This window comes from Psittacula echo (genome assembly GCF_963264785.1).
Source record: "Psittacula echo genome assembly, chromosome: 18".
NCBI lineage: Eukaryota > Metazoa > Chordata > Aves > Psittaciformes > Psittacidae > Psittacula > Psittacula echo.
Genome location: NC_137754.1, coordinates 4987572 through 5012202, shown reverse-complemented (window position 1 = coordinate 5012202; position 24631 = coordinate 4987572). Strand labels below are relative to the sequence as shown.

The window sequence follows — 24631 nt, the reverse complement described above, 5'->3', positions numbered from 1 at the left end:
GTGTTGCACATTTAAAGGGGCAGGCAAACATGGTGTGTGGGCTAGTTCAGTCTTGCTGAAGGGTATAGAGACAATAGTTATGCCATCTGGAAGAGCAGAATGCTGTCTTATGTGAAACAAGACCATCCTTAGTGCCACAGAAGGTCAAAATCTTACTAAAAGACTCCTGTGATTTTTCTGCTGTACAACCTTTTGGCCTAATCTTGCAAATCTATGGGAAAAGCCCCATGAGTGGCAGATTCCAGGGTTGATTGTTCAAATACATTCTGGTGATATCAAGTGCCTTCTTTGTGCATAATATCTTCCAGAGTTCACTGCTATTGGAACTGCTTAGCATCATGAAGAACAGCATAGAGCAAGGGAAACTATAGAAGTGGTTGTGGTTGGAGGATGTGATGACATCACAGGGTTCAGCGGGAACATGGGGCTTTTAAAAAGCTCAAAGAAACATCCTGACAGTCAGTTATCACATCCCCGTAAAGGAGTAAAACGCACGTTAGCTATTAAAAAGCCACCCATCTTCATCAAAGAGAGAAAAAAGACTCCGTTCTGACACAGAATATGCACTGGCAAAAATGTAAGTGACCTCTGATTTGTTTTTCATGACTGTGGTAATATCTGAAGATTGTAATGAATAAATGAGCATTAGCGTAGCATGGGAGATAATACTCATGAAGAGATGCATGTCTCGAGAGGCAAATGATAAGGCATGATGCTAATTTTCCAGCAGGGATATTAACACAGGGCGGCATTGCTGCTTTGTTGGCATTCATCACTATGAATCAAGTGGAAGACTATGATTCATAAAAACAATAACAGGATGCAGGTATGATATCAAAGGTTACAGTGGTTACATACCAGAAAATTTTCCTTTTTAAAAGTGAAACCTGTGAGAAATCTTATTTCTGTGCCTTTTTTGATATGTACTTTTTTCAACTAATAAAAAGATAAGGAACAAAGCAGTTGAGGGCAATACAGTTATGACTTTACAGGAAATCAGTTTTCTTGTTTTCAAGATAATTTCACTCCTCTGGGCCCACCTTTGCTTGAATAGCTTACTGATCATAATACAGGTAGGTTTTTGCTGCTTACAAGTTATTAAGTCTCACTGTGTGGATGTGTAGATGATGCTCATTTTTGCACGTGCTACCATCCTTTTACGTTACGTTAACCTATGCTGTTATGTTAACCTATAAATAAATAAATATACCTAAATGGAAGAAGCTAGTCACTTAAACATTTGCCAGGCACTTATCTGATATGGTACTAACATTAATCTTCTTTATATAATAGTTCGTAAGTTGTTCAGAGGTCATTTTACTACACATAAGCCTTTCTGAGCTTATTAACGGTTAAGTCTGTTTTCTCTGTTACCCATTTCTCCTGCGTTTTCCTCCGTTGAACACTTTGGAAGCTCAAACACATATTTGTGAAATTATATTGTAGACTGTAACGTGCTGTAGCAAGAAATTCTGACTGCTCATTCAATCCTGTTTCAATTTGTCTTACAAGTATTAAGCATCAAGCGGGAGCACTATAGCAACACACCTTGTTTCTCCATTTTATCTTGTGCTGTTTTCAGAATCAGGAGGTGTATGATGTGGAACATACTGGAGGATGATTAGATTCAAGATGTTAATCTAATCTTCCATCTCGGAAGTCCATTAATGGTTTGTTTGGGTTTTATTTTCTGCAATGACAAAGCAATAGTAACAACCTGATGGTTTAGGTAGAACAAAATTGGTAAATGAATTGCATTAAACTTCTCCTTTGCATTTTTTCTTTGACACATGCAGCGCTTTCAAAAGTAAGCAGAAATTACAAGCCTTCCTGAGAAGAGATCAAAACCTGTATCTTGATGTCAGTCATTCCCTGTTGATAGTTTCTAGGCAAGCCAACTACTGGTCAATACCTGCCTGTCCCTCCGTATTCTCTGAGCTGCTCAAAACTGGAATCTCCTGTTACAGCAGTGCGTTCTGGCTCTTTGGAAAGCCTGAATGAGACACAGTATAACTGCCTTGATTTGACTTCTGTTTCTGAGGAAATCCTTTTCACACTGGTCAGGTGAAGCAGCCAGTGAAATGCCCAGTCTTCTCTCTGACTCCTGGGCTGGTTACCAGAGCAACCTGCCATTGTATTTGCTAAGATACAGAGGGCTGAGGCAAAATTTCTATAGGTGGCTCTCCCATCTCTGCAAGTCTCCTTTTAGTGTCTCTGGTGCACCTATATTTCCTGTTAGTGAGACCAGCTGTGGCCTCACATTTCCTACACCATCTGGTCCAAACCACCTGTGACCACATGGATGTTCCAGTGCCCACATGTGAGTCATTGGCTTGCCTTAAAGTATAAATTGATTCAGAGGCGATATGGGTGACCAGAGAACTTGGTTTGTGCTTGCATGAGCCCCTTAGGCTTATGGGAAAGCATAAAAGCTCTGCTCTGCTCCTTAGTTAGGAAATAGGAGGAGATCTCTTCTGCCATGCAGAGAGTTTCTATACAATTAGAACAAAAAGAAGTTACTTGGGTATTCTGGCAAAAGGGCATCCTGGATAGACAGGTAGACAGTAAGTCTGTGGGGAGCTTCCGAGGGGTGGGTGAAGCTTTTACCCAAGTATGGGACAATTATCCCTTACTCAGTGTAGAAAAAGATGGCTAATCCTAGCAAGAGCAACAGTTTTGTTTCGCACAACTGTGGTACTGTGCTTCTAGACAGGTACACAAGGCCTTGGCTGACACAGCCATGCACTCCCAGGAAAGGATCTCAGGGTTTGACGTTTCTCACCCTGTGGTCTAAGTTGCTGTATTGTGCAGTAACCAGGCTAGAGAATCACAGAGCCATGTACTCAAGCACATGTAAAAGAGAACTTTATTTCACTTGGGATGCATGAGAGACAGCAGGGATGTGGCAATAACTGAGCCAGAAGGAAGACAGAGGCACAAACTGAAATGCCAGTGGAAGTCAACTGGAGTCAGGCATTTCATTTCCTAAGGCTTCTTTGCAAGTATCATAGTATAGACCTGGTTTCTGGAGGAGAGTGGATTAAAAAAACAAGACAATTATTAAGTCCAACTTCATGTGCTTGAACAGCAGGATGACTGAGGAATATAGGCGTATTAGGAGGTTATGTACCATTACGTTGCCAGGGGAAACAGGGGCTCTCTGGATGCGAAGGCATTCCTGCCTTACTGCTACAGGCTTGGTTCCCTGGCTGGAGCTGCATTTCCAATTCCAGTCAAGAGCAAGTGTCAGCTTGAAAACAGAGGCAGAAATTTTTGTTCTATCTGTACCTGTGTGAAAGGAGACCAGACAGAAGCCCTGGCAACCCGCTCCATCAGGATGCCTTGACTTGGATTAAAAGTGGCTTTAAGTAAAATAGGAGGGTTCAAAAGGGATGCTATAATTTCCGTATGTTTTTCCTAGCTATAAAAAAGTAAAACTCAGCAGCAACAAAAAACCACCACAGAACATAAACCTCTTCCAAACGGAAAGCCCAAGAGTGCCACATGAGCTCATTTAAATAGGTGTGACCTCAGCAGGAGGAATTTCTCATGGGCACTTTCCGAAGGGCAGTTTCCTGCTTCTTCAGGGGATGCTTCTGCAGAAGGCCCTACAGGAACAGCAGGAAAACTAACAGACCCTGCCCTCAGCTGCTGTGGTCAGAGGCTCTTGTCCTCCAGGGAGTCTCGCATGGCTGGCCCTGTGCACTGGAAATGATCCCCTCGGGGTCACGGCACAGTGCGCTGCTTTGCAGGAGTGGGGCCCAGAGCTTCCGCTCAGCAAAACCCCAGCGAGTGTCTCAGCCTGAAAGCATCCCCTCCCACTGCAGGAGCGAAGTGACTGGCTGGGGCTTCCCAGCTTTTGGCAGGATTCTGCTGAATGGAAGCAGGCCTGCTCTGCAGGCTGGCAACCCTTCAGGGATGGAGAGTATCTAATGGGCAGCACCAGCTACTTTCCTTTTACACGTCTCTGTGCAGATAGTTACTTCATGTTGTATTGTGAAAGCAAAATGAGTGTACCTTTCATACAACTGGTTTCTGTTATGAGAGGCTGAAATTCTGCAGGAGTTTCACCTTTAGATGATGCTTTTGGCTAGGTGTGCTTGGATTCCCGTGCAACTGAGACACATGAATTTACACCTTTGAAAACCTCTTCCCAAATGCTTTTTTGAGTGCATAAAGCTTTTTCTGCCCACAACAGATGTGGGGCTCTGTACAGCCTTTCTGAAAGTATCAGGCAATGAGACTGAGAGGTGAAACTGCAATATACTGCCCCTTGAGTTTTAATTTTGGTAAAACCCCACTAGGAAAGATGGATAGTATGAAAGTTGAGCCCATCCATGCTTTACAAAGCAGGTGTCAGGCTCTACAGATGACCACATAAGCAATTAAATGGAAAACTTATATTACTAAAATGGAAAGAGTATTATGGGCTGGGAGGAATTAGGACATGCGGGTGAGACTTATGGTTAAGATACTTTCTGTCTATCTCAGCTTCCCCTTCGTAATAGGAGCTCTCTTTTTCTGCAACAGATAGATTTTGTAGCCCTCAGTGCTACATGGCCGGTGCATCCAGATCTTATTTGGCCCTTAGAAATTCTTTGCTTGCTTCTGTGTGTGTGTGTGTGTGTGTGTGTTGGCGGGGTGTGTGTGATAGAATAATCAAAGCAGCAGGGATTGCTAGCCAGCCTTTTATCTTGCTTTCCCTATGTCTTCAGATCTCCCCTTGATTTGTGTTATCCAGGTGGATAAATACAAAGTTAACATTTTGTTTGCCAATCTGCAAGTGGTCAAAAGCATCTTCATCAAAATAAAGATACTGGGCATAATTCTGATATAAACTACTGACTTTGGTAGCTCTAATGCTATGAGAGAGAATAGAAAGACCCAGTCAAATGCTATACTGAGTTGTTGGTAAGTGAAATGTTTAGTCTATTGATTTAATTATGCTCAGAAATCTACTGAGTTTATTTCCTTGTGCTGAGCAATGAACCATCACTCGGCTCTTTCACTCATGCTCTGAATTCTCTTGTTTATTATAGGGCAGATTCTCTGCAGATGTTTGTTTAGTGCTTTGCATTTAACTAAATCCTCATTGAAATATCCACCCATAGTGCGACAAAGAGAACAGACAATAATCCACTCCTGTCCAATTTTCCTTGTCAGGGTTGTCTACAGAAAATAATGGTAAGACTTCAAGGGAGATTTGGAATGTGTCAGATGCACAAAAAGAGCTGCATGCTCATTTGCAGAATGGGCCATAACATGCAAACCTGGGGCCTTGAAACATATCTTTTCAGATGGCAAGGCTATTGACAAGATAATGAAGCAAGCAATAGCCTAATGGGATATGGATAAACATTTTCCGAGTTGTTTCATGTTTTATTTGGCAATGCTGTACCCATACATGATTTTGTGTCTGAGCACAGCATGGCATTATGAGGGCCAGCCAGAAAATCTATGATTTGGGCCTGTATTAGCCATGTTAGGGCAGGTACAAGGGACCTGGTACTGATTAGCCACCCAGCCCTTTTATGACCAACGCAACTCACTAAGGTGGGACTTGGTAGAAATAACTGATTTTTTTTTTTCTAAGGGCATGAGCTGCAGATGGGTCACTGCACAGTGTGAAGCCCTGTCCTTATTTGCTGGCTAGTTACAGAGTTTCCTTCAGTATGTTAAGAATGAAAAAACACTCTTTACATCTTTCTTTGTCTCTGCTTTGTGGTAAGTCCAAGGTGGGGAAAGCAAGCACTGAAATTCATTTAACTGCCCAAGATTCCAGATGGTAAAATGATAGGGAGTCATTCAGGTTCTTCATTTCGACTTCATCCCTAGTGCTCAGCATCCTCCAGGGTATATCCCTTATATAACTGATCCAAGCAACTAGTCTGTTGTCATGAGATGATGACCAGAGATTCTGGTCCCTCTGACCTCCATTCTGCAGTGCACTTTAAGCCTCCCAGCTGGATGGCAATGCTTGAAGGGGGCACAGAGACCTGAACAAATATTACACTACTTACTGCCTTGCACAAACAGGTACTGGTTTTGTGATTAGAGTCAAAGCATCCAAGTTCTGCCTGTTGCCATGGGAATGGCTGCAGTTGGATTACCTTTCCAGCACCACCTAAATACTCTTCTGGGATCTGGCAAGTTGTTGTCATAAGAACAGTACAAACACAAGAAAGCCGAAAGGAATAAGAACTGTGGGTTTTTTTTCTCCTGGTCGTATAGATTTTTAAGGTTCTGGGGTTTCAAGGGGAATCTAACTGCCTAAGGACTGCAGATGCTCCTGTGCAGGGATTTCTAGAAGCACTGAAAAGTACTTTTGACAGTTCTATCAAAGCACTTATCCTTGGGCAGCCAAATATCTTTGGAGATCTATCAATTGGGTGACCCTTCTCTCAACTTTGTACAGGGATCCTGGCAGAGCTAAGGATTGGACTTAGATTTCCTTGTCTTTCCTTGCTGATCAACTACTATGAATGGTTAGGTAGGCTGGATGTAAATACAAGGGCAGCTGATTTAATAGTTCTCATGCAAAGGATTGCCTGCCTAGCTCTTAAGAGCTATGTTTATTAAAAGCACTTTTCCACTGTGATCAATGATGTACTATCCAACCTTATCAATATCACAAAAGCAGCAGTCTCAGTTCTGATGTTGAACTGATCCAACAATTTAATTTCCAAAGCAGTAACAGACCTAAAATAACATTACTAGCTTTGACACTTAAAAAGTATATAAATATATTGTTGGAGGACTCTGTACCTGAAGTCAACATAAAATGCAGACAACCATGCTGAAATATTTTATGCTAAGTGAGCATTGTTGTCTTATTGTATTGTAGGTTTGATCAGAGGCTGATCATCCAAGTAGTGTGTACAAAGCTAAGCCACTTTTCCCTTTTATTAGCCAAAGTTCACTGTGTGCGATAAAAATGTCAGCAGCTGCCTAATGTAACTTGGTGTTCAGGATCCAAGCCAGAAACTCACTAGTTTGTTAATTGAAATCTAACTTTTTCTTGTTATTCAAGAGTTGCTGCTTGCTTTTTGGTGTTACTGCAAATAAGAAAAGATTTTCGATTGTGTTTCCTTTCCATTTTTTATTATACTGGAGGTGAAAGAGGAAAAGAGAAAAATGTTTGCACTGTTAACGCTGATCAATTGATAAGCTTATCACATGTCAGTGTGTGAGCAAAGAAACAGTAAATCTGACACAGTGACAAGTGTATCATTTGCTGCTGCAGGCAGGTAGTGCTGCAAACTCTTAAAGATTAGCAGTGTATTTCAAACCGAAAATTGCCTGATGGGAAATAGTTCTGACTTGTTTGTAAGGATGAAGGTTTCAACTGATCTGCAGTTCATGTGTGTGTGAAGGCCAGTGGTGCTAACATGAAGTTTAGTGATCTGAAACTTGCCACGCTTCAACACTTGTAGTCTTCCAACAGCTGTTTTGCCATTACCCTTCCTTCCAACTTCAGCAATGGTTAAATAAAAATGTAGAGGAAGATACATTTTGAAGTTGCTCAGTTTAATTGCTTGGCAATGCCTTGGTATGCTTTCCCTGCCTGATGTTTTACTCAGACTAGCATTTCATGGATGTTATTAAAAAGAAAGTATATCTAAAAAGACTGTATCTGCATACAGATACTGTACTGACAAAAAATCTGAGGATGAAAAATATCATGAAAACAAGGGATAGTGTTGACTGTTGCACTAGAATCTCTGGACAGCTCTCAGGTTCTCCACAGCACAGACAACTGAAGGCCAGGGTTTATAGGATTGCCACCCAACACGCTGGACTGCTCAGCATTTAGCTCACCTTGGGCAAGGGGTCTTGTGAAGTATGTTCCTGAAGCTCTTGTCAGCCCCTGAGCTGGGTTGGAGCTGCTCCCCAAAAGAGACAGCACGATCACCATTGTCTGTGCCTGCTACATTCAGCACAACTTGGACTCAACAGGAAAAATTGGTTTTTCCTAGGTGCAAACCAGTTGGCAGAGGGGTAATCAATGCAGAGAGATGAGTGTGCTGACCTTAACAATAGAACTAATAGAGTTGTCAAATCTTCATCCAGAGTCCACTAACATTGGCAACCTTCAGGCTTGTCTGTGCAGTCTGGATGTTTTCAGGCTGAGTTGCAGAGCAGTCTGGGATCAAACATTGTGGGCTTTCTTCTGTTGTCACTTGATACTTAGAGCTAGTGGGACTGCATTTAGTACCTTTTCATTAGCTGTTGTGTTATCCAGCTGCTTTGAAAGATTACTGAAAGGTCTTCAAGGTTTGTGCTGGGCTTTTGTCGACATTCTACAAATACAGTAAGTGATAACATTGATGAAAGGAGCCTGAGCCTATACACACCGTAAATGTGTAAGGCAGCCTGATAAAAACATTGCAGTGATCCAGAATATATTTACAGGTAGAAACTATTACAAAGTTTCCTATTGGCTGGATTAGATTCCTCCTTTTTTCCTTGACTTCTGATGCTTCATACTGCTCCAACTTCAGTTGCAAATCAAGATCCAGTGCGTATTAAGAAACAGCATATGGCTGGTTTATGGTCCTTGAATTGCATGAGACAAGCCAGAACATAGTGGGTACTTGAGCACTGAAGCCCAGGTGTTCCTGTTGCTTTCATTTGTTTCAATGGAATTTGGGCATGCAGACCATGGTGCATTTGCAGGTCATTATTTAAATAAACATATAATTGAAACTTGGACCAAGGTAGGCTTCATAGCTTATTAAGACAACCCCGGTATAAGGAGTTGGCGACTGCTAAGTCCAGGTACTTCCTTTACCGAGGGTATTTCAATTGTTGTTCTTTCTCAAAATGCTTTTATTTTTAAATGCTCATGTTTCTTTTGCTTTGTGAGGAATTGTACCCTGAAGACAAAAGCAATTTTGCTGTGGTTTGTCTGTAATGCTCAGAGCTGGTATGCACTTGAACAGTGGAAAAGCAGCTGTGCTAGCATTATTTTTATTCCTGTAGGTCAGCTTGGGGGAACTGAAATATGCTCTGCAGACTTTGGGGTTTTTTAATTTTTTCTCTTTTTTGGGGGTTACTCTGCTTACACCGGAAACCCTCAATAGGTATATTTGTCAGCTTTTACAGTAAATTTCTTCTTCCCCATCCCCCAAACATGGAGCCAGAAACTACTATCCTTCCCCACCCTAATTCTGCAAGGAGGCCCTTTCAGATGGGTGTGATGACTCAGGGATAAGATACTACCCAAGAGGTACAGTTCTGCTTCTCATGCAGTCTATAGCAGAACTCGTATTTGCTTTGGCAAAGTTGGTGTTTCACACAGCATACAGAGCAGCAGCAATGTCTGACCCTGAAAAGTAAAGTACAAATAAATAATTTCCAAATGTAAATAAATCTCTTATAATATGAATAAAGCACTTTTGTGATGGTCTTTATTTCAGACCTCCTGTCCAGTATTAGCTCCTACTCAGCATTCTCAGTACAGCTCATACCATGGCACTTTTTAGCACTGTCTATTGTTTGCACTCAGATAAATTAATACAGATTAAATTTAAAAAAGCAAAATGTCAACTGTGTTAAAAGCCCTCGTGGATGCTTGTATGCAGAATTAAAGTGACCTTAGTTCTCTTTAACTGCATTTCCAAAGCCACAGGATTCATGAGAATGCAAGTAATCCAATTTAAGTCCCACAAAGAATGTTCACAGAAAGCAAATGTGGATCAGGCAAAGGCTGCAAAATCATCTTATCTTCAGCTGCTACTTGAAAACAGAGAATTTTCCCAATATGCATAAAGGTAACAAAGACAACACACAAATATAGTGCTATCTGATACCAATAGTATTTATAATGGCCAATCAAGATACTGATGTTGACTTAAAATGTCTGTATTTAGACTCAGTTTTTCACTCCTCAGAAAGGTGTTAGAGAAACATCTCAGTGTGCATATAATTGCATGTAACTGTGAGAGATGATCAGAAGTAAAATGATTCATCCTGTTCTGTGCTGTGAAGCACAGAATGTAGATCTGAATAAATGCTTCCTAAGTGGAATAATGTTTCAAGATTTGAGCTGGTTAGCCACCTGTACTTCACGAAACCAAAAGCCAGTGGTGATCTTGAGAAATGGAATCTTATCAATTGGAATATTTACAAATTAAAGTGCAGCAAAAAGGGGTAGGTAGCTACTAGTGTTATCAGTGGCTTTACAAATATTGGGCCTCCCCAGGCTTTCATATTCTATGGTTTCCTTCTGCTGTCAATTGCCTCCAAATACTTAATGTAAAATATGGGTTGATAATACCGGCTTATAAAGAACTGTGTTTCCTCTACTTTCACTTGTTGCAGGGCTTCATGATAGGCCTGCTTAACTGGTCGTAAGCTTTACTTTTAAAACAGTTCATAATCTATGGGTGTAAGCTCTGAGATGTGTTAATGTAGTTGTTTGTGAAGCTGTGTCACACCCAGCTCACCAAGTTATAAACCCCCTGGCTAGGCGAGGAGCAAAGCTCTGGAACAGAAACATGATTCTGGTCCAGGATGGCATTTAAAAATAACTGCCTGTTCTCAAAGCTGTGATGTATGCCTGTCGAACTAGTGATGAGCTACATGGCTTCCCAAACAAGGATGTTTTTCTAATTGGGGTAGTATTGACAGGTTGTGTCTAGTACAGAATATAATGTATTTCTCTTGTTTACCCAATTTCTTTTTTTATCTACCTGCCAGAAATTACATATGTCATAGGCTTGATATCTACTAACCCATCTGGATTATTCACCTGTTGGATATGCTCAGTCTGATTTGTCCTTCTCATGGGTGTAAATCACTGCGCTGCAGATTAGTGACTGGAAGGAACTGCAAGCCTACTTATTTCAGGTTAGGTTGTCCTCATGATCCATCTGTGTGATCACAGCATCCAACAGCAATGGCAGAGAGAACGCCTATGCTGCCTGATGTCATGTATCGGCCAAAACCCATCATTAGTTAAGGAATAAGATGTTTATGAACCCAGACTCCGGCCAACTTGACTAGTGCAGCCCACAGACGAGCAGTGCCTCTGGGAATGGCAGGAAAGGAAAATAAAAGTGACCTGCATTTGTATTTTTGTTCTCAGCTTCTGCCCCAGAACAGCAGCCACAACCTCGCCCCTACCAGGGTGTCCGTGTCAAAGAGCCAGTGAAGGAGCTTCTGAAAAGGAAACGGGGAAATGTTCATAATGCCAGTGCAACGGCAGCTACAACGGTAGGAGAAAAAAAACAAACACAAGCAGAAAGTTCTTCCTCAGACACTCAGTGATTGACCAGGTCTGGCATGAGCTGGCAATACGTTGGCAATGAAAGAAATCTTTGCTTCTCTAAAGCATTTTGAAGGCAGTGCATCCTCATGTTACCTGGAGACACTATTAAACATATCTTTAGGTGGAGTGCCTTTAGGGTGCTGAACAGCTTTGATCAGCATTGACCTAATGGAAAAGTGAAAGTGTTTTGCACTTGTCAGGATCTAACTCCTAGAACAGAAAGTAGCTTAGAAGCAGCTTGTTCGAGAGCACAAAAAGAGACAAGCCAGAGCCATCCTTGGCTCTCTGTTTCTTAGTTTCAGCCTACCTCTATCTGTCTACCAGGAGGAAGCAGATTGACTGCCTCCTCTCTGAAGAGGAATTCCCTCTGCAACACAAGGTTTAAATTCTATAGAGGCAGGTATTCAGGCACTGACACTGAAGTAGTAGCTGATAATCGTCTGATAATAGCTAATATGCTTTGTCACTCAGTGCTTCTCAGAGGGGATTGAATTTAATGCTTATGGTCTTAATCTCTGAATATTGGTTTTTTCTCTCTTCTAGGTTGTTTTGCCTCACCAGCCTCTTCCTTCCTATTCACCAATGGGTAACGTTTCCTAAGTGTTTTTTTTCCTAAGTGACTTTTCTAAGTGTTTGTCAGCCCTGCTGCAGGGAAGGCTATGCTGAACTGGGTTTGAATCCTCTCCTGCTTTTTTTAGGCCAGCCTTGCACTGATATGGATGTTGCTGCCTCCGCATTGCCTGTCACAGATGAAGGACCACTCTGTTCTGGCTGGGTCTCCCAGCCCTCTCCCTCATCCTTACAGCCTTTAACTCAGTGGACCACTTACCCTGATTATGTGCCCCACGAAGCAGTTGGCTGCCCGTACACAGCAGATATGTATGTTCAGCCTGTGTGTCCCAGTTACACGCTGGTTGGACCTTCATCTGTTCTGACTTACACTTCTCAACCACTGATCACCAATTTTGCAGTAAGTCTAAAATACCCAGGTACAAATGACAGCAATTCCCCGCCTTCTAGTGAGAGCCATGGGGACTGCCAGATGTAACTAGTGCCATTTATTTAATTACTATAGTGTTGTGTGTCTTTGCATCCATGCTACATAGTTGTTCTAGCACTGGCTCTGCACTGTGGACATGAGTGTGGTTTGAGCAGGAGAAAAAGTTGTGGTTGCAATGAAATTGGGCATACTTCACTGCCATTTCCCCAGCCCTCTGCACTCCTCCAGACTTTCCATGTTATTAACACATACACTGTTCTTTGCTGTTGTCCTGGGAAATGAGTCATCTCTCATCAAGTCAGCAGCAGGACTACCATTGCCCTGAGTTTGTTCAGGTTCCTAACAGTTATTTACAGTAGGAGAGTACTGTTTGCAGCTCAAGGATAATAATAGGGAATATTACTCTTGTCTTCACTTCCAGCTTGAGGAGCTGTTCTGCTTGGATTTGGAATACCTGAGGAAGCAGAATTAAAGTAGTTCACTGAGTGGATGCACATTATAGTAATAAATGCTGTTGTCTGGACAAGGATTAGGGCACAGTCCTCCTGGAGATCAAAGCAGTATCCAGGGTATCAAGCAGTATCATTATTTAATTCCAAACAAGGCCAAAATAGCACGTCAACGTAGCAGAATATTTGGTTTCAGACTGGACAAAATCTGAGCCAAGATGATTTGCTCTTCCTTAGAGGATAAGGACAGAAAATTCTGTTTCAGTTGAACTCAAGCGGCTTGTTTTCCTTTCAGTGTTTCAGTTCAGCGGCTGCAGCTGACACCAAATCAGCCAAGGTGCATGCCTGTGTCCTGTGCCTTCGCTATCATTTCAAATACGGCTCTGCCTTGGCTGACAGGGGCTGGTCAGGATAGACTATTGGCAGAGGCCAGAATAAGCTGCCTTCAGCCTTGTGGCAGCAAAGTTGCGGCCATGCGTTCAACCTGGGAGAGAGACTGTCAAAGTATGCAGTTTTCAGCACTGGGTGTAACTGTCTCATGGGCTTACAGTGAGGGTGGGAGTGGGAACAGAAAGCTAGAGGGAACTTGACATGACTGCGAGCTACAGGCAGCAAGCACCTGGGACACCCACAAGCCACCGCTCTCATGGGAGCCAGCGTGGGAAAACTCACACTCAATATAACACTTTACCCAGAGAGACAGGAAAAGGGATGTTAAAAGCGAGACCAAGCATCCTTAGTTTCTGGGTTTGTGTCCTCCCCCTGCTCCTCATTGCCAATGGGTTTATTTTGTTTTATTTCTCTTCCATTTTAACAGCCCCGAAGTACCACCCCTGCTGTAGTGCCTCCGCTTGAGGTGACGGATCAGCAGCCGCCTCTCACATACTTCCCATGGGCTCAGCCCCTCTCTGCACTGCCAGCCTCCACTTTGCAGTACCAGGCAGCTTCTTCCGCACTTTCTGGGCCACAGTTTGTGCCCTTGCCCATCTCCATTCCTGAACCAGCCCCGCAGGAGATGGAGGACGCCAGACGAGTCATCGGCACACTGCCCATTGAGAAGCTACTTCTAGAAGATGAAGACAATGATACGTATGTTTTAAACCATGCTCTCTCTGTTGAAGGGCTTTAAGTTGTGCATCTGGGGCCTGATCCTCACCTACTCAGTACTCCACCTGGCACCACAGTGAATTTTGAGTACAGAGGAAAAGCAGGCTTGGGGGTGGGAAGTTTACTTGTGATTTTGGAACCCACCTTTAGCACACCATGACTTGTGTGTTGTGTGAAACTTGCTTTGTCCTGAGGCTTAGCACAAGATTTCTCCGCTGTTATGGTTCCTGCTACCTCTCCCAGGCAGGCTTTTGGTATTGTATAATTCTTGTGCCCAGCATCAGCACAAGGTGACTTTCATCCTCACACACAGGGCATGGTCTCAAATTGAAGTAGAATAGTGTAGCCATGGCCAACTGTAGCATTTGTTGAAAGTACACTTACCTCTAAATATCGACAAGATCTAGTTCAGTAGGACTGCTTTCAGAGCTCAGTGTAAATGCCTTGTGTGTGTGCCTTCCTGTCTGTGGAGGAACCTCTACCTGGTCTGGGCCACTAGAAAACATTTTTGGGGTCTAAGTTGACATTTTGCTTTCCTAAATTGAACTGTTCCTTTGGAAAATAGAAAAATATAAAGTGCAGTTTTGTTCTGCTGGTGCTGGTAGGTGCATTAGTCTGAAGACAGAAAGTCAACGCAGCTGAACTAAACCTCAGTGCAATCAGACATCCCTATTTACAGAGCAACATGAAGTAGCCTAGATGAAACACTTGAGTTCACACAAAGGTGTAACTCGTTCTGTAACATTTGAGTGTGAAGTCAGTGATGTCATGCTGAGCCAGAGAACCTTAGTAATTTCTCTTGTGCCTTACTGCTATGGAACATTTCTCTGTGCTGTAATATCACAGGCCCACAGGTACACACGTTTTCTTTATAGCTTTCTGATTTTCTTTCTTGCCAGATGAGTAGCTTTACTTTGTCCTCTATTGCAACTGTAAATATTATTGCTGATGTTCAGGAGTGCCATGCCACAGGCAAATATATTTGCAGGAGATATCCTTTTCTAACTCTCTTTATTGTTTTCTTGATAAACAAGGGTTTCTTTGATGGTGAACACAATTTCTCTGGGTTTTTCTGCTTTCTAAAGCCCAGGATCCTCAGGTGATTTTATTATTTGCAAGACTAACTGCAAAATAACTTATTGCACTCTTTATTACCTGGTGCCCAGCACTCCTGTTGCCACCCAGGCCATATGTCAAGTGACCTTACACTTTATGCCTGAGTGAGGTTTGCAAGCTCAGGTTGAAAGTCTTGAGGACTTTGAAAGCATATTTTGTTATTTAATATTGACAAATTTGGAAGATATAATCAACAGATCATGTAAGTGATCATAAAGTTGTTTGAAAATAGCAGTAGCTCAGGTGCATTGAAATTAGTGGCTTACATTTGCAGAAAAACCCAGCAAAGAAATTAATTAGAAGGAGCTTAGTTCACCACTGCTTACTCCAGTTTTATAAGTGCAAACACATTCAGTAGGTAAAACTGGGGTAATGCAGTTGTGAATCAAGCCTGTGGTTGCTAACATTGCTCTTAAATTTCTTTCACTCCAATGTATGTAAATTCTGTGTGTGAATATAAAACAATGATGAACTGTTTCAGAATTTCTTTCTGGGTTGTTCTGGTTAGAGAGACAAAATCTTTTTCAATAAAGATCTACGGTAACTTTCATATGCCTAGAGTGTTTTATTTCCTATCCAAAAGGGTAACCCAGAACTGGCTTAGCAATCAGTTAGCTCAATAGCAGGTGTAGAGGCTAGAACCACTGATTAGCTGTTAGACTTTCTGTTAATTTTGCGCATTAAGGCAGATGAAGTAGGAGATCCATGATCCAAACATGGCCTGGAAGCGCTCTTTACTCAAGTGATCTTTACTCACAGAAGCATTCCTTCAGTTCAGATGTTATTTCAAGCACTATTATCCTCTATTGGCATATCTGGGGATGTTTGGGTGTGCATCCACAGCTAATGGGTCAGCTTGACTGAAAATCAGACTAGCCATAAAGTTGCATTTCTACTTCCTGAAATTGCAAGGTGTGACTCTGGAGTCCGAAATAGCCTGAGGAAAGGAACAACTGCCCTACCACTTGCTGACTGAAGAGTATCAAATGTTGCTGGAGTGAAACAAACCCAGGGACTGGCACAACTGCCTGTAGGATGGGAATTGCAAAGCTACCTGTTCACACAATTAGGACCGGGGGGAATGGAAGTGTCAAGCGGCTATGTGTAATTCTCTCCAGCTCCAGCCATAGAGCCAGACAATCAAAGTGAAGCAGTGAAGTGTGTTTCCCATCAGTAAGGGCTATGTCAGCAGCAAGCCCATTAACTGCCACGGGTAGTGACAACTCCTTGTCTTATGCACATGATAAGGACTTGGTCCCTCTTTCCAGTAGTTTTGATAAAGAAGTAGAGCTTAACAGGCTGTTTACAAATACACCATTTAGAAGAGGCTGTTTGCTACTCTAGATGGTAAATTATCACCAATGCATACAAGGCCGTATCAGCCCAATAAGCAATACATACATACGTACAATAAGGTACGCTGGGCCCCAACACTAGGCTTTGTGGAGGACATGGATACCTCCCAACACAACAGCACATCTCACCTGAAAGAAAGTGCTGAAGTGGAAAGGAGACAGCACGCCAAAGCTCAGGAGTGCTGAGGGCTCTTGAACACTGCAGTTATTTTGAGGTAGGAAGCCTTTAGTATGGGAATAGGTGCTGTCAAGATCAAGACCTTTGGGGCTTATAGTATGGTTTTGTGGAACACTGGGTATAAAACCCCCAAAGTAGCTATGCTACCCTGAAAAACTGTTTGCTCCCAGGGTGGTTCATGACCAAGCAGTGATCGGTGTCTTTATTTACTATCTTAGAATTCTACATATTTATGCAGCTAAAGGTATGAGGGCGTATACATTGGCAGCTGCAGAGCGCATGAAATTGCTGCGAAGACTTGATGTCAAGGAACACAGAGGAAAGGTAATATGGAACACTTTCTCCTTCAAACAGCCGTGTTTGGGATGGGCATGGGCTTTGTGTGACTGAGAGCAGCTGATGCTCTGAAAGATCTAGCTGTCTCTGTTACTGCAAAGGAAGCCGTGGGCAATGATAACACTTGCTTAAGTGCCTTTAAATGGTGTTTCCAAAATGCTAGACTTGGGTTGTCATCCATATTATGGCCAAAGAACACTCTAGAGACCTGGAAAATACGCCTCATCTCGTGACACCATGGGTCCTAATATGTGGGATTCAAAATTTGTCTTTGGTTCATGCACCACAGTTGTTGCGTTTCTAGATACCGTTCAGCCCAGACTGCCTTTCCCTTTTCCTTGTTCTGTGATAGCGTCTGCTTCTACACTCACATTTTATCTGCTGTGCTACTTTTTCCAGACTCCTCTGCTGGTGGCTGTCACTGCCAGGCAGCCAGCTATTGTCTATGATTTAATCCAGGCAGGAGCTGATGTCAATGCTGTAGACAACAAAGGGCAGTCAGCTTTACATCTTGCTGCAACATACGGCTATTCCCAAGTTCTTCAGGTAGGAAAAGCTTTCATGCTTTAATTGCTAGCAATATAAACCTACAATAAAGTCTCAATATTGATGTCTTTCAATATTTTCCTCAGAAGGCAAGATGTCAGTAAGCAATGAAGGCTGACCAAAGTCCTTTTCCATTGTGTCAGGAATCAACTTGCCAGGTTATTCCTGTTTCAAGACTATACTTGTAGCTAAATCAGCCTCCTATTACAGAGGAAATGGCTTTAGTGTATCTGGGGGGGCATATAAATTCTGCTGATCATAGGTCTGCATCTGCTCATGGGTCCTCTGAGGATGTGGGAGTGGAAGTGCCAGGGGATACCTAACAAGTTAGCAGTCCACCTCCAGTATTCATTAGCTCTGCCTCGTGCACACCCTGGGTTAAGTCACGAGCAGGCAGTTAATGTATAACATTGGGACTTCTTTGGAAAACAAGTGTTTCATACAGTAGGGGAAGTGCTTTACATCCGGATGATTCCAACAAAATCTCCCAGAGTGCCCTATGGTGGTTTGTGCTTTGTTTGTGGCTTTTTTCCTTACATGAAAAAAGAAGATGCCCGCAGGCTTGCTCCTCGATGTGGTCAAAGCCATGGAATGCTTTATGGTTTGTTTGTTTATTTAATTGGGCTTTTTCCTAGTGGATTAAACATCTAATCTCTAATCATCAGGCAGCTCAGAACTACTTGTCAATATTTGATCTGTATATACTATATTGTTGTTATGAAAATGGAGCACAAGCCCTAACCGTTCTGGGTAATCTTTCAGCAGAAGGATTCTGTCCTGTGTCTTGTCTGACTCCGCAAGGTTCTGGATGAGTCCTTGCACTGCAAAACTTCTCAGCCAAGATGCTATAATGTGAATGACTTTACTTAATCAAGACTAAAACATGCATTATCTGCAATAATATATACAAGGAGCTACTTGGCTGTCTCACATCTAAGCTATTATTTTCTTAAGTTAAAGAGTTAAAAATTTTACTTTCTTCTAAATCCAGGCAATGCTCACCTTTAGACCACTGTTTCATGACATTTATAGAGTTTGCATCATCATTGCTGCAGCCATTGCAGCAAGCTATGGTTTTAACCTGTCACACTTCTGCTCATCTGCTGCACGTTAAAAAGAAACAGTAAATAAATTCAGTCTGATAATTTCCAAAATCAGTGAACTCCATTATCTAAAAGATCGGCTGTACATGTCACGGAGAGTTTTTCATTTATCCCTGTCAAGAATGACTCAGAATAAATACGAATTGGTGTTATCAGTGCCTTTGCTTAATACAGGGTGGAAGCAAGGAGGCTAGCACTTTTGAGCTGGGGTGAAGACTTGATTTTATTGTTCTGAACTGAGAATTTAATGGGATGCTATGCTTAGGCAGGGTTTAGGAAGCTAGGGACCATGATCATCCTGTGTAACCCTGAATGTTCCTGTTAGGAAATAGATTCAAAGCACTGAAATCTAGTGTCAAATAAGGACTTAGTCTGTAGACAAATGATAGTTATCTGACCTTTTGTTTTTAGATTTTGTTCATTTTTACTGATTTTGGCTTGGACAATATTCTGCTGAACTAATATTTCCCAATTCTCTCTTGCTTCTAGGTTATACTGTCAATAGGTTTCCCTCTTGATTTAGAAATGAAGGATTTTGAAGGTAAAACCCTTTGTACAAATATTTTATGATAGTATTAAATAAAAACAAACACTGGCTATTTTGTTGGCTGATGCTCAGTTGTAGTTGGTGATGTGCTAGGAGGCCAGAGCGGCCTCAGAAACTGACTGGGTAAGGTTTTGCTGTGTGCCCAAGTACCACAGAAATCAATGGTGCTGCTGATTCAGCAGTGATTCAGTGCACAATTGGAACTGAGCACACGATGAAGAGCCCCAGAAAGTGTCTATACAGCCAGCATGTGCCTTTTAAACCAGAGAAGGACTTGTACTTTAGCAACAGGTGTGCAGAGATGCACGCGTTTCCCAGCCAGCGTTCTCTTCCTCTCTGTACATCAGTAGTGTCATTGGGACCGTTCTTATGGTCTCCCATACTTGATTTTCCAGGGCATACTCCACTCCACTGTGCTGTTCTGGCCCACAACGCCCTGCTCCGAGAGCAGGATTGCCAGATGTTGCCTGAGGAACAGCAGAAAAAGCTTCAGCACCAGAGTAAAGAGCTGGAGTTCTGTATTCAGCTCCTAGTGCAAACAGGAGCCTCCATCTACAGCAGGGTAAGGAATCAGCTCAATTATATGATGTTTCTTTGTATGGGAATTCCTGCTTGCCCTGCCTGACACTTGCACTATGCTCAAACTGTAGAACTGGAGAAAGAATTAACTGCTGGCTGCACGACCAAGCCTGTTCCACTCAAAAGTGACTGGTTGCAGTTAGTTGCTGTCTTTAGGAGTTACTTCATTGCAGCTTGAAGCAGAAACCGGACAGTGTGAAGGCCACTGAAGGGAAAAAGGTGCTCTATGTGAGCTGCAGAGCTTGCCTGGGCTTTTCTCTGATTTATATAGTATCTACAGGTTGCTCTGCAGGACTTTTCATTGTTGTTGTTCTCTGGTTTTGTATAGGATGTGAAAAGCAACAAGACAGTTCTTCATTATACAGTGCAGGATGGGAACCTCTCCCTGCTCAGATACTTCTTGGAGTTGAATGCTTTCAAGTCCAAGGACTTTGTCAACAACAAGGTGAGTCAGGCCGTGTGTGGACAGGATTTGTGTGCACATCCACAAGCAGAGGAGATGCTGAGAGCAGTGCGAGAGCTGCGCTGTGATGCAAGGCTGATGCAGACAGAAGCACGAGGAGATCAGTTGTTCTCTTTCCACAGATGTTTTTTCTGGAGGGAAAGAGCAACAGTTTGTGAATCTGAGCTTTTTTTAAATTTCTTTTTTTAACCCGAAACTGCATTTTCCAGTAGAGAAACTTTTCACCTGGAAAGCAGCACCTTGCCTGAACTGCAACTTGTGTGCAGACCCCTCTCCCAGGAGGCAGAAGCTTACAGTGCAAGAGCGAGATAGCCAGGCAGAAGGAAGAATGTGGGAAGTGGTTACTTGAGGAGGAACATGAACTTTACTACATTAGGCTGAAGATTGAGAAAACAGATCTGCAATGATGCAATGCTTTGGTGTTGGCAGCAACGTAATACTGAATGACAGCAGTTTAGGGCAGCCATGTAACAAGTAATCTCTCCTGTCAAGCATGCCATTCATAGGAAGGACAAAGCTTCTATTTCAGTTAAGGGACGTGGTGGCTTTTTCTGACTTAAATGTTGTTAGTCTTCTGGCTCTGTTTGTGCCTGGACACAAACTGGTTATTATGATGGCTGCTTGCAAGTTGGAGCCTGGGGAACCAAAACACAGGGCCCGCCAAGCCCGAACAGCAGCCAGGAGCAGTGACAGAAAACAGACACATGCTATGGGCAGTGAAACACTGGCTGACATTGCCATGCAGGTGAAGCATGGGGAAACGAGCTCTTGGAAGCAAGAGAGCATCCTTGCCGAGTATGCAGAAGCCTAAACGCTGTGGCAAGTAGATTTAACTGTAGGGGCTTGAGACCCTGTTTTAGGCACTCTGTCCAATGCTGCTTATTGAGCTGAAGTTTTACTAACATTGGTTCCTCAGTGCAGGGTTTCTGGAGGCACAGCTATTCCCAGGTTGTATAAAGCGAGCTAAAAACCTTCCCAGTGCTGCTGTTGTCACCCATCCCTTGCTGCCCCATAGTTCACCTCTGAGCAGATACCGAGCAGTGACACTATCTTGCAGATGTATCAGCTTCACCCATCCTTCTAAGCAAAAATCCTGACATTCCTGTGCTTTAGCTGAGACGTAGCTCTGTACAATCAGCCTGAGCTTCGCCTCTTGACTAGCTGTCCCCTCTCAGCAGGAATAAGTGCCTGATTCTGGGTGCTTCTGTAGAAGGGTACCCTTAAGCAGGAAAGGACAGAGGGGAGGACAGGGCTAAGGATCTCTGTTTTGAGAGGGTCAGAGCGTTAGCTTTTCATTTCAACAGCTTCAGTCCCTTAGCCTTGCTTGTGTTCTGTAGAGCATCCACATGCTTGTATCCATCAGAAAGGGACTTAATGTTTTCTGTCAACTCAGTTGCTCACTTGGGAAGCAGGTACTGGGCAGCTTCACAATTTTTTTCCCCTACAGATCTCTGCTGGATTGGAGGAAACATGTTTTCTTTGTGTTTGTGGGTAATAACACTGAGTTTCTGTTTTTCTGTGCAGTGAAGGCCCTTACGCTGCCTTTTCACTACATTCTTTCTGTATCTTTTAAGAGCCGTTAGGCAGGTGCTAGCTTGTCCATGGGAGTCTGCTGTTGTCTTCTGATCACAATCCTGTGAGAGCTTCCTACTGTGATAAGATCACTTAAAGTCTTCAGTCTTGTTGGTGAGCTGCCTGGGACAGTGAGAAATATGATGGCGAGGTTGTCTGATGCCCATCCTGGCTTTTTAGCTCTTCCAAATATGAAGATGACAAGAAAACGGAGATGCTGGGAGTCGTGTTCTGGTTTCCCTGGGTTCACCCACTGCTTGATGTGGTGTCTCATTCCAAACCCATTTCCTTGCGGATTTCACAAGAAGAAAAGCATTGAGGCCTTTGAGGTATTTTTACCATGAAATATTCCTAGAGCCCATATACTGATGCTCTGGACCATTGTCTCACATAAGCCCTATAAAAGTCAAGACATTGCCAGACTGCCTTGTTTTCTTAGCCTCATGACTGGATTTGGAAGCTCTCAAGTACTCCTGCCACAAAGAGGCAGCAAACAAATGCAGATGTTTCCATTTTAACAAGAAGTCCTATAAAGAGCTTGTAACCATCCCTTAGTTCTATGGGATGATAAAATTGACAAGGATCTGCTTGTCCAGGGCTTGTAAAAAAATGCCTTGGTTGAGAACAACTGCTAAGATTTTGCTATTTTGTTTTGTGCTTCAGTGTTCCTTATGTCTCAGTGGTAAGTAGGGCCTGAAAATCATATGGATTCCTTTAACAACTGGAATAGCTATACACATCGCAATTGGTGCCCAGCCATTCCATGTTCATTACAAGCGTATGATTGTTTCTGAGAGGAAAAAAGTATACGGCTGCCTAAATGAGACTTCTTGCAGACTAAAAATACCTTGCCTTATGCGTTTGTTGTTAGGTCTTTCTCATTTAAAGCCGTTACCAGTCATACCTGACTAGGCAGGGGCACAGATTTCTACACGGTCTGGTGATGCCAGAGTTTCTCCGCAGCGAATCGCTGCATCCTCCGCCCTGCGCCCTCTTGTGGCTTCGCAACAAATCTTGTCCTTTGTTCCTGTGCAAATCTGTTGCTGAAAACTCAGGTTTTTGTCTAGAAGGCACCAGGAGAAGGTTTGGAGCCCAGCATGATTTAGTTTGCCTGCTGCGGAGCCAAGCCACCCGCAGCCCTGTTTGGACCCTGTTCAAAGTCACTGAGGGACATGGGCTGCTGGACTACCAGGATGGTACCTTTCAGAGCAGCACTTTTTAATGCCATGAGTTTGGTGGCCTGGGAGGACTTGCACAGTTAAAGATGCCTTGTATCCAAAAGATCAGTCTGAGCCCTGTGTATAACCTATACACTATTGGGACTGGCTTTCCCTTGTGTCAAGGTCCCTTTGCAACTTTCTGGCACTTGCAAGTGATTGTAAAAAGGAGTAGTGGAGCTGTGTGAAGCACAAATGAGTCTGCTGTTGTAAATCCTTGCATAGTACGTGTGTGATGGGTAACACTGCATAATGTGGTTTGTGTCACTTACACTGACTGAAATGCTTCCCAGCGAAATAGTTCCTATTGTTTTTCCTGGATAAATATGCATGATACAGGTCTATTGGTTAGCTATACCTGAAGCATCAAGGCCCCCAATTTGTAGTGCTGTATGAGAGAAAAAAACCTAAATCCATAAATCTCCTGCACAAGCAGCCATACATGGGAGAGACAGAGCAGGGACACTCTCTCACCTCCCAGGAAGTAATGTGAGGCTTCTTCACCTCTCATTTCTCAAGCCTTCATTTCTAGGACAATCTTGAGTAGGTGGCACAGCTTTTTTTTCTCCCCTTGTTTTTCTTTCTCTTCTCCTGCATTAGGCCCATGGCAACACAGCTCTGCATATGGCAGCCGCATTGCCTCGTGACAAGAACCAGAAGGAAATTGTCCAGTTGCTCCTTGACCATGGGGCAGACCCAAGCATCCGAAATTTAGACAACGATCAGCCAATCCACATGGCTCCTTCTGGAAAAGCTGGAGATCAGGTACATAATCCACATTGCTGCTGCTTCTTCCAAACACATCTGTGCACACCACAGCTGTCTGTCCTTACTAGGGGAACAGGGAGGACAAGTCATGACATGGGTCTGATGTTGCATGGTGTAGGCTTGGGGATTCCCCACTGCACTAACTCTGTAATCGAGGAGCACAAAGCAGGCATTAGCTGGCAGTCCAAATACATCCAGGGAGGTGTCAATGGGTAGTTCTTCCACAGTGGTAGCAAAGCTCAAGGTATGACTGGATTTCATGCCTACAGGTATGAAAAGCCTCCTGGAGCTCATTGCAGTCTCTGATGTGCTTATATGTGTATTTAGTCGCACATATAAATCCATGTAAGTATGTACATGTATGTACTGCGGTGTCTGCATGCAGTTTCAGAGGGTACGTTATAAACTTCTACATTTTTTTGGCAGGTTAGGCATTTGCTGAAGAAAGGGAAAGTTGCATCTGCATTCACTTCCTGTCACCAAAGTGCCAGATCCTAGGTTGCCTGCAGCTTCTGGAATGACTTCAACCTCAGCTTGCTGATTGCACTCTTAGGAAAATCAAAACACCCCTGCTCCTAGGGTCTTTAAATCAGGGTGGGATGACAGTGTTTCTCAACCTATGGACTGTGAGTAACATATCAGAAGATGAGCTTTCAAACGTCTGAAAACTATATTTTGTTAACAGGATACTAATGAACCTCAAGCATTGCTTGCAAGCAAAGAGGCAAGCAAAGCAAATGGCTGTTACATAAATAAGCAACCTGTAGTTCATCTGGTGGCAACTGAAACCCATAGTGGTGAAGGAACACAAGGCAGTAGTTTGGTTATAAAGGTTGAGAAATACTGCTCTCAGACATGGTCAACCTGTGCCTCTTGTTAGGTTCTGTAACAGAGGTACTGGTTGAAATGTTGAAGCCTTTTTGATGTGCAATTACCTCCACTGTGCCTGCTAGCCTGGGAATGCTGGAACCTGAGGGGGAGGAAAAGACTGGATGGAAGAGGTCATGTCAGCTTGAGGAGTCA

At 43.0% G+C, this 24631-nt stretch overlaps 2 protein-coding genes across 2 annotated transcripts; both read left to right on the top strand.

The window, feature by feature from the left end:
- Nucleotides 1–561: 561 nt before the first annotated feature.
- POU2AF1 (POU class 2 homeobox associating factor 1) lies at nucleotides 562–13850 on the top strand (the record flags this gene model as incomplete). The annotated part of the gene is made up of 5 exons (XM_080631741.1): nucleotides 562–577; nucleotides 11090–11217; nucleotides 11816–11858; nucleotides 11971–12242; nucleotides 13539–13850. 5 exons carry the CDS (start codon nucleotides 562–564, stop codon nucleotides 13848–13850), a joined length of 771 nt encoding a protein of 256 aa, XP_080487867.1.
- Nucleotides 13851–15660: 1810 nt separating this feature from the next.
- On the top strand, nucleotides 15661–24106 carry NFKBID (NFKB inhibitor delta; the record flags this gene model as incomplete). The annotated part of the gene is made up of 8 exons (XM_080631651.1): nucleotides 15661–15686; nucleotides 16648–16801; nucleotides 17213–17359; nucleotides 18952–19003; nucleotides 19405–19571; nucleotides 19917–20033; nucleotides 23441–23605; nucleotides 24035–24106. 8 exons carry the CDS (start codon nucleotides 15661–15663, stop codon nucleotides 24104–24106), a joined length of 900 nt encoding a protein of 299 aa, XP_080487777.1.
- Between the last annotated feature and the right edge of the window lie 525 nt (nucleotides 24107–24631).